A 15,568-nucleotide genomic window follows, 5' to 3' on the forward strand; every position below is an offset into this window, starting at 1 on the left:
AGTTTCCAACCGATTTCTCACACACGAACAGCAGTTGACCGGCGTCATCTGGTGAAACGTTGTTGTGATGCCTCGTGTAAGGAGGATAAATGCGTACCATCACGTTTCCGTCTTTGATAATGGTTGGATTGTAGCCTATCGCGATTGCGGTTTATCGTATCGTGACATTGCTGCTCGCGTTGGTCGAGATCCAATGACTGTTAGAAGAATATGGAATCGGTGGGTTCAGGAGGGTAATAGGGAACCCCGTGCTGGATCCCATCGGCCTCGTATCACTAGCAGTGGAAATAACAGGCATCTTATCCGCATGGCTGTAACGGAACGTGCAGCCACGTCTCGATCCCTGAGTCAACAGATGGGGACTTTTGCAAGACAACAACCATCTGCACGAACAGTTCGAAGACGTTTGCACCAGCATGGACTATCAGCTCGGAGAGCATGGCTGCGGTTACGCTTGACGCTGCATCGCAGACAGGAGCACCTGCGATGGTGTACTCAACGACGAACCTGTGTGCACGAATGGCAAAACGTAATTTTTTTCGGATGAATTCAGGTTCTGCTTACAGCATCATGATGGTCGCATCCGTGTTTGGCGACATTGTGGTGAACGCACACTGGAAGCGCGTATTCGTCATCGCCATACTGGCGTATCACCCAGCCTGATGGTATGGGGTGCCATTGGTTACACGTCTCGGTCACCTCTTGTTTGCATTGACGGCACTTTGAACAGTGGACGTTACATTTCAGATGTGTTATGACCCATGGCTCTATCCTTCAAAAAAATGTGTGATATCTTATGGGACTTAACTGCTAAGGTCTTCAGTCACCAATCTTACACACTGCATAACCTAAATTATCCTAAGGACAAACACACACACCCATGCCCGAGGGTGGACTCGAACCTCCGCTGGGACCAGCCGCACAGTCCATGACTGCAGCGCCCCAGACCGCTCGTCTAATCCTGTGCGGCCTACCCTTCATTCGATCCCTGTGAAACCCTACATTTCAGCATGATAATGGACGACCGCATGTTGCAGGTCCTGTACGGGCCTTTCTGGATACAGAAAATGTTCGACTGCTGCCCTGGCCAGTACATTCTCCAGATCTCTCACCAATTGAAAACGTCTAGTCAATGGTGGCCGAGCAACTGGCTCGTCACAATACGTCAGTCACTACTCTTGATGAACTGTGGTATCATGTTGAAGCTGCATGGGCAGCTGTACCTGTACACACCATCCAAGCTCTGTTTGACTCAATGCCCAGGCGTTGTTACGGCTAGAGGTGGTTGTTCGGGGTACTGATTTCTCAGGATCTATGCACCCAATATGTGTGAAAATGTAATCACATGTCAGTTCTAGTATAATATATGTGCCCAATGAATACCCGTTTATCATCTGCATTTCTTCTTGGTGTAGCAATCTTAATGGCCAGTAGTGTATATGAACAATTTAGGAGACAATCTGAGCAGCCGTCTTACGTTGTTTGCAGACTAGTAAAGTCGTCAGAAGATCAAAACAAACTGCAAAACGATTTAGGAAAGATATCTGCGTGGTGCAAAAACTGGCACTCGACCATAAATAAAGAATAGTGTGAGGTCATCGACATGAGCACTGAAAGGAATCCGTCAAACTTCGGTTACACAATAAATCAGTCAAATCTAAAGGTCGTAAATTCAACTAAATACCTAGGAATTGCAATTACGAACAACTTAAATTGGAAAGAACACATAGAAAATGTTGTGGGGAAGGCTAACCAAAGACTGCGCTTTATTGGCAGAACACTTAGAAAATGTAACATATCTACTAAAGAGACTGCATACATTACACTTGTCCATCCTCTTTTAAAATACCGTTGCGCAGTGTGGGATCCTTAACGGATAGGATTGACGGAGTATATAAAGAAAGTTCAAATAAGGGCAGCAAGTTTTGTATTATCGCGATATAGGCGAGAGAGTGCCACTGACATAATGCAGGATTGGGGTGGATATCATTAAAACAAAGGCATTTCTCGTTGCGACCGAATCTTCTCATGAAATTTCAATCACCCATTTTCTCCTCAGAATACGAAAATATTTTGTTGACGCCGATCTACATAGAGAGAAACGATCATCATCATAAAATTAGGGAAATCATAGCTCGTATAGAAAGATATAGCCGTTCGTTTTTTCCGCGCGCTGTACGAGATTGGAATAATAGAGAGTTATTGTGAAGGTGGTTGGATCAACCATTTACCAGGCACTTAAATGTGATTTGCAGAGTATCCATGTAGATATAGATGTAGACATAGTATTATTCAGATCAATGTTGTGTGTGAAGATCACGTGAAGCTTTACTTTGCCTTTTTGAATATATTCTTCACTTTTAAGATCGTTGTTTTGGAATATCATTTCTTGGGAATAGTTGCTTTCCCCATCCCACTGTTTATCATTATGCACTACCACAGTGCACAATGTGGTATGCAACAGTTTGAATATTTATTTAAAAACTTAAATCTCATTTAGCCACTACCTGTTTGTTGTTTGCTGCTACGATTTTGAGAAATCTGCCAAAATGTTGTCAAGATTTGAGGTACATGGAAATTTTGGTTAGGGCCAGATAATTGTTTTCTTTCAGTTGCAGCTCTAATATAGAGGCAAGTTACATTCAGACCAGTTACAGTTTAGTCCAAATTAAGTCTCCGTTTAGTCAGAGGTTAGCACTCGAGTTTAAGTTGGATATGAGTTTGTGCATATATAGTTTTTGTAATATGTAGATTTTTATAGAGTGGGAGGTACGGTTGGGATAAATTCCAGACAGAAACACGTATGGTGGGGAGGTTACAGGGTTTGCTGAATGAACCATTCAGCTGTACATCAGGATAACGGTACCTGCAGTGAGAGGTCATCCAGTGGTTAAGAACTTGCTTTGTATTAAGGAGAACTGGGATTCAAATCCTTCTCTGGCCATCCTGCTTTAAATATTCTCATTTCCTGAAATTGTTTAAGAGGCTAGGCTGATTCGTAGCTGTGGTCTCTCCAATCCTCATTCCTTTTAAGTTTGAGCTCAGTTTCTGATCCTAAGTGTAACCTGGATCTCAGGATCTGTGTTAGGGTAGGAGCAGGGGGTGCGGTAGAGATATTTGTGTTAATTTTGTGTTAAATGACGAAATATTTGTGAGTTTTCCCAAGTAGCTCTTGGTACATTTCTTAGTATTCAGTACTCATTTTATGGTCTGACTTTTTTTCAGACATAATGAACTGATATGTCTGTCTATTTGACACAGTAGGATGCAAGTTCAATTTGTAAGTGCTTTCTTCTTGAGGTAGTAGGCAGCTCCCCTGCCTTGCTACCCACTGAGTACATCCCTTTTTCTGATGACGCTAAACTGCAATCGTCCTTAATTCGTTAGCTTTTGGTTTTTGTTGATATCCAATATGGTTTTCTTATTTGTTCATGTTCTTGTTTCAGAATTATAATTTTTTGTGTTATCCCTAACGTATTGTGTGAATATGATGCCCACATTTTCTAAGTACTTAAAAACGTGATAGTTTATATCCTGAATCAGTGCAACCAGTTTCAATCCTTAGACCATAATCAGACATCCTGTATGCCAAGGGGGGAGAACATGTGGAAAGCAATTCATGTTGAACCCATGATAAAAAAATTTATGTCATCAGCAATAGACAGTTAATCTATGGTATCTCACTGAAATATAAAAGGAATAGATGAGATCAGATCTTAAGGAGATGTGTTTAGCTCCATTCCTAAGGTACAATCTTTTAAGTTTATAAACTCTTTCATCCACTACATAGATAAGGCCCTATGTGAGGCATTGCAGGGTTTGCCAGAATAGCATAAGAAATATACAAGAGAGAAAAATGTTCAAGTTTTCTTACATTTATTTAGTTTAATTACATTTACTTTTAGTATCTGTCTATAATTTTTATATAGAATATTTAGATATAAGAAAACATCAACAGAGCATAACATTTTTCTAGCACACATAATCTTACACTTCACAGAAGATCAGAATCACAACATTGAAACTAAAGTATCTTTGGACATTTAGAAAGACATTAATCTGGTGGAGTACACTTTATTTCAGCATATCAACATGAATAATTTAATATTCATACATACCAAGCGCACCTAGATCTCATACTTCACTTATAAAACTCATTCTTTTTTATAATAGTACTGTAATACACACAGTGCAGGAAACAATGCGAATGTAGTAAATTATGATATAATCTCTTGGCAATGAGGCCAATTCCCTTAATTGTCATGTAATGAAACACCTTCAGGCATATAACTTAAGAGGTAGAAAAAACAGGAATTTCATTACAGCAACCACATCTAACAATAAGACACCAAACTCCAGTTCTTGTTAGCACTCCAGCCAAGTTGTGCAATATGTTGATGAGTTCCTGCACGTGAAACAAGTTAGCATCTTTCAAAGCTGCAAATGTGTCGGAAGTAGTGAAGAACATAAACTGAATCCAACCTAAAATGTCATCCATGACACTTCAACAAATGATTCTCCTTAGTCATATCTATACTTATTTTACCTTAACATGATAAATACGTAATTACTTATTTTATAGTTTTTCTTTCTCAAATTACAGTAATGGATTCTATAACATTACCAAAATGTGCAGCTATGAAAAGTATACAAATGAGATCTGTTTGTTGAAAATAAATCTACTTTAAATTAATTTTTTTTGTTTCATTTTAATGCAACATAATTTATCAAATTTTATAATTTCAACAATGTTTCATTTTTATTTGTTGGAATACATATTTGTGATCTTAGACAAGAGGCAAGTTTGAGTAATTCACTTTCATTAATACAATAAAATCAACTGACACTTTGAGTGTACACCTTTCAATTTTGACTTTAGTGAAAACACTTTATTTTTAACCAAATGTGGTACTGTCAGAATTTACAATAATTAGTTAAGTTAAAATTGTATTTTGATTGATTAGATATAATTGGTTGTTACTTAAAGGGCTTCCATTACCATTTAAATATATGTGGTGAAAATATTATGATACAAAAGGTATGTAGTGGCAAGGTAATACTGTGATCCTTTTCACAGGATGACTCAAGTGAAGGACTTGGCTAAACATACACATTTTAAATATGAATGAAAGACACTGTCTATTCCCTCTCTTCTTCATTAAAGTTGAAGATATTCTCATCAATGGAGGGTGTCCACTAAACTAGGCTATAACTCTGGTAAGCAGTGACAACTTTTTTCACAATTTTTTATGATTATTGCTAATGTTAACCAGAAAATGTTTCTATGCACATTTTAATACATAGTTAACTGGAAAGTTCTTTTGATCTTGGTCCAGTACTTAGGTGACAAAAGAGATTTTCAAGCTGATGCCACCACTGAACAGCTGTTATGAGCAACATCGAAAATCTGCATTTCACTGAGTCAGCATACTAAACTGAATAACTACAACCATTTACTGGGCATCTGGCATAAGCAGATGTGGTCTCCTCCAACAAACAGTCGATGCTGCTGCCTTCACATTTCATTGTAAAACAATACTAAGGACTGCATCACACTCAGTCAAATTTGCAGTCCCTTCCATGTGTGATACTCACACAGTAGGTGCCCGTCACTCTGAAAAGAGAATTGAGAAACTGTAGTTTTTATAATCATATTGGAAACATCCATATATCAATTTACATATACTAGAATTTTTAATTCCCAGATTTGCAAGAGTTACAGACAAGTAAATTTTCTGCATGTTTAACTGCTATGCATTTCATTCATGAGTTTAGGGATCCATTTTGTAACATAACATTACTCTAACATGTGATATATGTTGTTCCTGTTCTCTCATTCTTGTCAGTTGCAAATTAGTGGACAATGTTTGCCTGGTCTGCTAACATGTTTTGGATCACTTGGTGGGAGACATTGATGTAATCTGTCCATTGGCAGCTAAGTTGGCACTTTCCTGGAGGAGGAGGATGTATTCCAAGAAGAAGATTTCTCTTTCTTCATTATCATCGCCCCATAAACGTCTCAAACAATGCAAACACTTCATTAAATTTGTCAAGTAGGTTCTGCAGGCATCCATAGATTTACATCTGTGACTGCAGCACATAAAGTTTGAAGACAGACCAACACAAATCACCTACATTAAGATATTGTCCAGATGGCAATGTAGAAACACTGTACTGTTCTTAATTTTCAGTCAAAAAGACACTGACTTAGATTTATATTTATTACTTACTTTAATAACATAATGGTGAGCCTCAAACTAAATAGTTTCATGGTTGATTTGGCATTACAGAACTAATGTTAAATGTCAGTGTAATAGTATTATATTCCATACTAGTAATTTGAAAGGTTGTGCTCCCACTCTCAGAAGAATACACTTACTCTGGTAACGTAAAGATTATCTCTGCAATGCATATGTCAAGACCAAGGTTTCCTTGTAGCAAATCTCTTCATTTTTCAAATAATTCTGATCTACTTCTGAAATTTTTGTTGCTAAGCCAACATAAGGTTTTGTCTACAGTATTTTATATGATGTGAAATGTGAAGAGAACTAATTTTTGCAAGTGTCTATAGCTATGTCACAATAGCTTTTAATGTAAAAATATTATTTATAAATACTTAAAGTTCATATACTGTAAAGTTTCAGTTCTTATGTTTGTGAATTTAAAAAAAAATAGCCAAATGCTGTTGAGAGTGTATACAACAACTGATACCCTCCTTGTTTCTGTCTCACTTCCTCCTTCCCCCTCCCCTCCCCTCTCTCTTTCTGCCTCTGCAGACACACACCTTCCTATGAGATGTACACTATAGCCTGGTGACATGTAAGGTCCAGACAATGAGGAAAGTGTGCCAGTTTTTTTGCACTTTATACTTTACTTTGTGAAATAACTCTTCTATACTGTTGAACTTAACAAGGAAAGAGGCACATCACAGAAAGCGAGCTCCGCTAATGAAGCTATAAATATCTGTATGTCTAATTTTATAATTTTCACAAGGATTTAGCCTGCCTTGAACCTGGAGGAATCGTACAGTGCCTAGGTTGCCATTACAGCCTCTGAGAAACCAAGAATTCAGAACCAATTTGTATATAACAGTTCACACTTCAGCAATTAAATGACTGGAGCAAACAGGATTTCTTCTGATGCCTGCTCCAGAAATATACGATTCCAGTAACAAGGAGGAGCAACATGGTACCTTGAAACTCAAATTAAGGCAGTAAAACAAAATGTGGGGTACATTATATTGGTGATGTCAGCTCAATGTTAGCAGAGAAATCAGAGCTATGTTTAAAGGACTATTCTCAGAAAGACATTACTGCATTGAAGTTCTTCTCTGTTGTATCATGTGAAATGGAGAGAAAATTTTAAGTTAAAAAAATACTATTGCAAACAAAAGAGAGGCTTTTATTTTGGTTAATTTGAAAAATATTTACTTGCATATTGTAATGGACAGATAGCCATTAAAATTGCTGGAACAAAATGAAACAGTGGCACCATGGTACATTATATGCACACTGAGGGTTTATAACGTTAGAGATCTGTTTTTCAGTCATTGGAGATCAGATGGCGCTAGAGGCCTGTCTGCATGTCTTTTGTTTGACTCAGCAGGCAGTAACTGTGCTGGGTTTAGAGGTGAGCAGTGTTTCCAACATTCATTATAGATTACGACCATGCCCTCCAGAAGAATATACATTCCAGCTGAACAACTTTAGCCAGTTGAATGGGGATGCATTGTGGACCTGTGGTAAGCTGGATGGAGGTATCGACAGATTGCTGCACATGAAGGATATAATGGTCTGGTGGCGCACTGCTGCTTTCAACAGTGGTCTATGGAAAATATCCACATCCGTAGACCACATTCTGGAAGTCTTATGTTGTATATACACACATCAAGAGCTACTCATCCTGCAAGCAGCAGTGGCCATCTGAACATCAGCCAGGTACGAAATCCAGGCACGCATTGCAGATGCTGCGTCATCAGGGACCATTGGGAACTGTCTGCTTGCAGCAGCAGCAGCAAGGTACTGCCTAGCATGGCTACCCTATTGTGTGAAAGAATTGGCTGAATAATGGAAAAGAATTGGCTGAATAATGGAATGGCGCTCTGTTGTCTTCTGTGGTGAGAGTAGTTTCTGTCTGTCTGTGAGAGATGGATGCACATGTGTATGGCGTAGACCAGGTGAGCTCCATCTTCAGGAATACATTCACCCACAACCGTGACGACACACAGTCCCACTCCAGGCTTCATGGCGTGTGGGCGGCAGTCATTTAGAACTCGTGGTCACATTTGGTGTTTCAGCAGAATACAATAACCAGCGCCTACTACATTGCACAGGTTGTTATCCTCATGTTACTGCCATTTTTCGACTGGATGGCGATGTGCTCTTTCAGGACGACAACGCACTCCACATATGGCTGCTGCAACGCAATGTGCTCTTTGCACCGTATGGCAAATGCCCTGGCTTATAGGATCACCAGGTCTGCCACCAATTGAATATGTATGGGACATGGTGAAGCGGGAATTTACTCGTTGTCCAGAGACTACAAGAACCATTCTCGAATTGCAACAAAAGATGCAAGACACTTGGAGCAGTCTACCACAGGACATATTTCTGCATCTTTATGATCTTTTTTGTGTGAGAGTACAAGCCTGTGTTGTCCCCAGAGAGAGGTACAATGTGTACTCATGTGACTGGTTTGGCACCGTTAACTGTGGTATATTAGTTTCATTTGGTCTGAATTTTCAATTGTGATGTAGGCAACGGCCTTGCTGTAGTGTTAACACTGGTTCTTGTCAGACCACCGAAGTTTAAGTGTTATTGGGCTTTGTTAGCACTTGGATGGGTAACCATCTAGGTCTGCCAAGCCCTGTTGGAAAGCAGATTGCATTCACCCCTTTTGAGGCCAACTGAGAAGATACTTGTATTTGAAGTAGCAGCTCCGTCATGAAAAGTGACAACAATCATGAGAGCAATGCGCTGGCCACATGCCCTTTCATATCTGCATCCAGTAACACCTATTGGCTGAGGACGACACAGAATTGGTCAGAACCTTTGGACATTCTGAGGTCTGCTTGGGCAGAGTACTATATTGAAGAACCTGCACCTCACTTGTCAATAATATGACCTCATCATTGAGGGTGTTGCATTTTTTTCAGCAGTATATAAGTGACATACAACAAATGCCAAACTGGCATGAAGGCCATGTCAGTATATGCTTGGATATGCAGGGGCTATTTGGAAAGTAAGGTCCAATCGAGTGTTAAATGGAAACCACAATGAGAACCTGATGAAACTTTGCACATATCTGTCGCACAATGTCTCTAGTATGCTCTTTACATTTCTGAGCGCACAGGGAGCAGTTAAAGATGTCTAGAAAATAATGTATTCTGCTACATATGAGGGCCTGGTGAGAAATTTCACCTGATGTCATGGAGCCTACATAACATAACTGTCATGCATTTCTCTCTTCATGACAGCTCTCAGCTGGACTCTACTGAGGCAATGAAGATGTTCTGAGTATTCTCAATGGGAAGTGTTTCTTCACCCACAATACAGCCCATAATCGAGTAGCCCTTAGTTTCACCTGTGCTCACATGAACCGCTGGCTATGAAGACAACAGTTGGCTGTAGACCAGAGTAGAGAATTGGTGGACAGCACAGGCAGCTGTCTTGTATGACGAGGGGATTGGAAAGTTGGTACAACGCTATGACCAGTTGCTAAGTCGGAGTGGCGACTATGTAAAGAGGTAGCTGTAAGGTGTAGCTAACTGTTGCAAATAAAATATTTTTGATTTTCACAGTGGCTTCCATTTCGCGACCAATTGGACCCTACTTTCCGAATAACTCTCGTACAAACGATTAGCATTTCACTGTAACCGCACAAAGGAAGTAGAACTAACGCATCTACACCCTTCACAAGGAAAGATTTCGTAGCAGTTCTCTCGTTTAGAAATGGTGTTTGAGTGTTGTCCGCTTGTGAGAAGGTCGTGCTATACTTGATGTAAGATGGAACAATGTCCACAAACAGGGTCAGGGTCAGGGTCGCAGCCTATCGAGATGGCGTTTTCTTGCTCTAAAGTATTGCTGCTTGCATTTGTCGGGAACCCTAGACTGTCATGTGAATATAAATAATTCAGGAAGGCCATATTCAACGCCATGCTGGATCTCAACGTCCCCAAGCGACTGGTACCTTTAAGACAGACTGTTGACTTAACCGGGCGGGATTGTACAGCCATGTCACGTATCTCGTGTGAGCAAATGGGTTTGTTTGCAAACAAGACAAGTATCCCACCAAAACTATGATGGCCTCTGAAGCATCACAGGCAGTCACTTGGTGCACTTCTCTTGAGACGGCATTAGAGAGGGCGCACCGACAGCGGCGCGACCAAGGCAATGCTGCTTACAGGAGTGGCACCACATCGTATTCTCATACAAGTCCCAGATCTGCATACAGTATCACTATGGATGTGTTCACAGAAGACTCCGGCGTGAATGAACGTTATCAGAGCACTTTCATCATTATCATAGGGTCCCGCACATGGAGTGATGGTATGGGGAGTCACTGGGTACACAACAGTGCCTCCGGTTCGTATAGCCGATAATATGAACAGCAGGCATTATATGTATAGAGTTTAAGGCTAGCAGTTGTGCACTATTCGTTTTGTGCTGACCTACTTCGATACAGAGGGTGTTCAGCTGTTGCGCTGACCATCACTTTCCTTAGAACTTTCACCCATCGAAAACTTCTGTTCATTGATTGCTGTGGCATTCGATGGCCACTACTTCCAAAACATTTCGATTTATGAACTGTGAAATAGAGTTGAAATTGCATGGAATGATCTACCCTTATCTGTCAACCAAACTCAGATCAATTCGATTTTCATTCAGGTTAGAGATAGCTGTTTCCAAATGTGGCAGCTCTGTGCTTTAAATATCGCTCCCTATACACCCCCATCTCACCAACAAATTTAATTGTGCATTCTTCCTCTTGTACCATGTACATTGTATTAAGTAAAGTTCTGATATTTGGTATACTTCTCTGGTGTTGTAATTTTAATAGTCACTGGTGAAAATACAACAAATACTTGTTAGTAAGGTGAAATTAGCACCATCTGTATAGCAAACTTAGCAAGGTGAAATTCGCACCGGCTACACTCGTAGAAAACTGTTAAAATGTCTGTAAGGAATTTCTTTTTAGTACTGGTTCAGTCCTTTTAAGATCATGGCTGGCCTATTTCTAATACCAATTTTCTACATTGTAGTGCTCATTTCCGGAATTTGTCCATGTTCCTAGACTTTTTAATGCATACATACATGTAAAAATTTTGGTTATTTTTAATGTATGTTGAACCACCCTTTAGGCATGAACTACGTATATAGGCACCAAGTACAGGGGGTGTCTCTCCAAAGAGTAGCCAGGCGCATTTTTCCTGTGTTTCCGCAGATATTTGCAATTTCGTTTTCGCAAAGTGTATCTGAAGTCAGCCCAAAAACATACTCCTCACTACGTCTTCAACGTGCCGCCATTTGTCGACAGAAAGCATCCGTTTGTTGTCCATTACAAACAAAATGACTTTTAAAGCGGAATTTTTATGTGGCTATTAGATATAGTGGCCCCAGATTAGTCCAGCGATATTTGTTTTACTGTTATGTACTAACAGGGACACTATTTTTTTTTACTGAAACAAGGCGATGCTTTCTATGAACGTGGGCGTCGCGTTAAAGACGTGATGAACAGTATTTGTCTGGGCTGGCTCTAGCTACACATTTCAAAAATGAAATTGCAAATACCTGCCAAAAGATCAGAGAAAATGCGCTTGACGACTCTTAGGAAGGACACCCGGTATAAGAGGTTTAATTTAGAAATATCTACGTACCGTAAAGTGCACGTCACCCTCAAACCGGAGTTGTCATGTGACTCCTGTTTAAACGTTGATTGTTTAAATTTTGAGCTAAAGACCAGAACCTTTAATATTACGCTGTTTTGATCTGTCCTTGCACATTTCATGATTAGCAATAGCAGTAGTGAATAATAGTTGCTGCTCTGGATGTTACTCGAAATACGCCAAAAAAATTGTTTCATGGATAAGTATGTACCACAAAGATCTAACCACAGTTATCACTCTAGTAACAGGCGCTTTATGTTTTGAAAAACATTTAGATGAAGTGAAACAGAGTTAGTAGGGCTATTTTTTGTGTCTTTATGACCAATAAAAATGAGACATGTGCTAGATAAATTCGTAGCGTGGGGCTACGCTGCCATTAATGTGGCGAATGTATACACATCTTGGGCAATTCACATTTGCAGACAAGATTTATAAATGGCATTCTGAGCCATTACCTCCGGTTTAGACAGATCTCCAAACCATTGGGCTTATTTTGAAGACATAATAATCGAAAATTGTAACGTGGAGAACGGATGTGTGATTAATACTTTCGTTTTCTTAAGGATGCTCGAAGATTATACATGTGCCACAGACATTAAAATCATAATAATTTCCTAAAATTTTCTATAGAGTCCTCGTTGTTGTTGTTGTGGTCTTCAGTCCTGAGACTGGTTTGATGCAGCTCTCCATGCTACTCTATCCTGTGCAAGCTTCTTCATCTCCCAGTACCTACTGCAGCCTACATCCTTCTGAATCTGCTTAGTGTACTCATCTCTTGGTCTCCCTCTACGATTTTTACCCTCCACGCTGCCCTCCAATACTAAATTAGTGATCCCTCGATGTCTCAGAACATGTCCTACCAACCGATCCCTTCTTCTAGTCAAGTTGTGCCACAAGCTCCTCTTCTCCCCAATTCTATTCAATACCTCCTCATTAGTTATGTGATCTGCCCATCTAATCTTCAGCATTCTTCTGTAGCACCACATTTCGAAAACTTCTATTCTCTTCTTGTCTAAACTATTTATCGTCCACGTTTCACTTCCATACATGGCTACACTCCATACAAATACTTTCAGAAACGACTTCCTGACACTTAAACCTACACTCGATGTTAACAAATTTTTCTTCTTCAGAAACGCTTTCCTTGCCATTGCCAGTCTACATTTCATATCCTCTCTACTTCGACCATCATCAGTTATTTTGCTCCCCAAACAGCAAAACTCCTTTACTACTTTAAGTGTCTTATTTCCTAATCTAATTCCCTCAGCATCACCCGACTTAATTAGACTACATTCCATTATCCTAGTTTTGCTTTTGTTGATGTTCATCTTATATCCTCCTTTCAAGACACTGTCCATTCCGTTCAACTGCTCTTCCAAGTCCTTTGCTGTCTCTGACAGAATTAAAATGTCATCGGCGAACCTCAAAGTTTTTATTTCTTCTCCATGGATTTTAATTCCTACTCCGAACTTTTCTTTTGTTTCCTTTATCGCTTGCTCAATATACAGATTGAATAACATCGGGGAGAGGCTACAACTCTGTCTCACTCCCTTCCCAACCACTGCTTCCCTTTCATGCCCCTCGTTATAACTGCCATCTGGTTTCTGTACAAATTGTAAATAGCCTTTCGCTCCCTGTATTTTACCCCTGCCACCTTTAGAATTTGGAAGAGAGTATTCCAATCAATGTTGTCAAAAGCTTTCTCTAAGTCTACAGATGCTAGAAACGTAGGTTTGCCTTTCCTTAATCTTTTTTCTAAGATAAGTCGTAGGGTCAGTATTGCCTCACGTGTTCCAACATTTCTACGGAATCCAAACTGATCTTCCCCGAGGTCGGCTTCTATCAGTTTTTCCATTCGTCTGTAAAGAATTCGCGTCAGTATTTTGCGGCTGTGGCTTATTAAACTGATAGTTCGGGAATTTTCACATCTGTCAACACCTGCTTTCTTTGGGATTGGAGTCCTCACTCGCTAATTTTCTGCATGTTTAGCTCCAAATTTTGATGCCGGGACCCTTTCATTTTGGCTTACTCGTAAGCCATTTCTTAACGTACAATTTCTTAAAACAGATACTCTACAATACAGGCGGAGTAAAAAACGAAAAAATTTGCAGTAGCTACTCTTCTTTTCGTATACCAAATTAATAAGCTAGAAGTAAACTGTGACACATGTCTCAAACACGTGAAATGACGTTGCATTTATCACTTCATAGTTTTAAGCCAAGTTCATTCTATATATCAAATGCAGGTTATTAAGACGCCTACGTATTTCACGTACAAAATCCACTGAACATGTGAATGGGATCTGTCTGTACCAGTGATGTAATGACATTCATATTCCGCAGTGCACTTACAGGCAAACCTTACGCCGTAACCACAGTCATTTGACGATGGAACCAATGTACGTAGGCGACAAAAATTCTGTTTTGTGCATATAAATGCTCACGCCAAAGATATTCGTACTCTATGCTGAGATGAGGTGATGTGGTTTGCACTGTAAGTAATTGCAATATAAGATATGGTAATAATACACTGATGGAACTGAAACTCTGCATCGCGGTGTAGCTTGCTCGCCAGGTTTCGAGAGGGTGCGTTTCTGGATGAGGTATCGAATATATTGCTTCCCCCTACTTATACCTCCCGAGGAGATCACGAACGTAAAATTAGAGAGATTCGAGCGCGCACGGAGGCTTTCAGACAGTCGTTCTTCCCGCGAACCATACACGACTGGAACAGAAAAGGGAGGTAATGACAGTGGCACGTAAAATGCCCTCCGCCATACGCCGTTGAGTGACTTGCGGAGTATAAATGTAGATGTAGAAAGTGTTGCAGCGTGAACACACTGACTAAATGCTACCAAATTAACACTCTAGTATTTCGGTATCAGTAGGGTACATTGATTAAAATTTCATCCTTATTGGAGATATTCCTACAGCAGAAGAATGATGTGAGTACATGATTGCTGATTGGTCTGTCTAATGTTTCCATGTCCGTGCACTTATCGCCATGTTTCGGCCTTTGAGAGAGGTCGAATAATTGGCGTGAGTGTCATGGGAGCATCATAACGACAGATCACACATTTTTCTTGTGTAGTGCAAAGACAGCAGAACAAGTGGTGACGAGGTGTACTCAGCTCAACAGTGTGACACGAACGGTAGGCATGGGACGTTTCAACAGGACCACATCACGTGAAGACCGAAGGACTGCTCGACTGGTGTTATGCGACCGTTTCTGTCGAAACTGTCACGTGCCATAATTACATTCCAATAAATTAGTAATCCCATTGAAACACGTATGCAGCGATGGCGAGCCATGACAATCTCTGACCAGAGAGTAGTAGCGCGTGCGAGATGATTCAGTTGCGAGCAGCAGTCTGTCGGCAGTAGTAGTCTTGTACAGTTGTGTGAAGAGTCGCGAGTGCGACGCTGTCCGCGGGCGTCGACATGGGTCTCTGGTCAAGATGCTAAATGAGGTATATTGTTAAATAAGGTAACGAAGCTGCATTGCGCACATCAGGTAATGTAATGTATATTTATTGTAATTAATTTTCAAGAAGTGCCCCAATAATAATTTTGTTTTCAAAGCATTTTTAACAAAATAGCTATTTAATTGAAAAAAAAATATTTCCCTTCCATTTCCTTAACCAAAAGTTTCAGTTAAATTCAAAGAATATGTGCGATGCATTTC

At 40.0% G+C, this 15,568-nt stretch overlaps 1 protein-coding gene across 1 annotated transcript in view; it reads right to left on the minus strand.

Moving 5' to 3' along the window:
- Window positions 1-4,913: 4,913 nt before the first annotated feature.
- LOC124802793 (lipase member H-B) overlaps window positions 4,914-15,568 on the minus strand; it is an 89,421-nt gene continuing 78,766 nt past the window's right edge. The window contains exon 6 of the mRNA XM_047263795.1: window positions 4,914-5,614. Coding sequence (XP_047119751.1) covers window positions 5,557-5,614 — 58 coding nt within the window. The 3' untranslated portion in view covers window positions 4,914-5,556. The remainder of the gene's footprint in view (window positions 5,615-15,568) is intronic.

Source organism: Schistocerca piceifrons, chromosome 6, assembly GCF_021461385.2.
Source record: "Schistocerca piceifrons isolate TAMUIC-IGC-003096 chromosome 6, iqSchPice1.1, whole genome shotgun sequence".
NCBI classification, from domain to species: Eukaryota; Metazoa; Arthropoda; class Insecta; order Orthoptera; family Acrididae; genus Schistocerca; species Schistocerca piceifrons.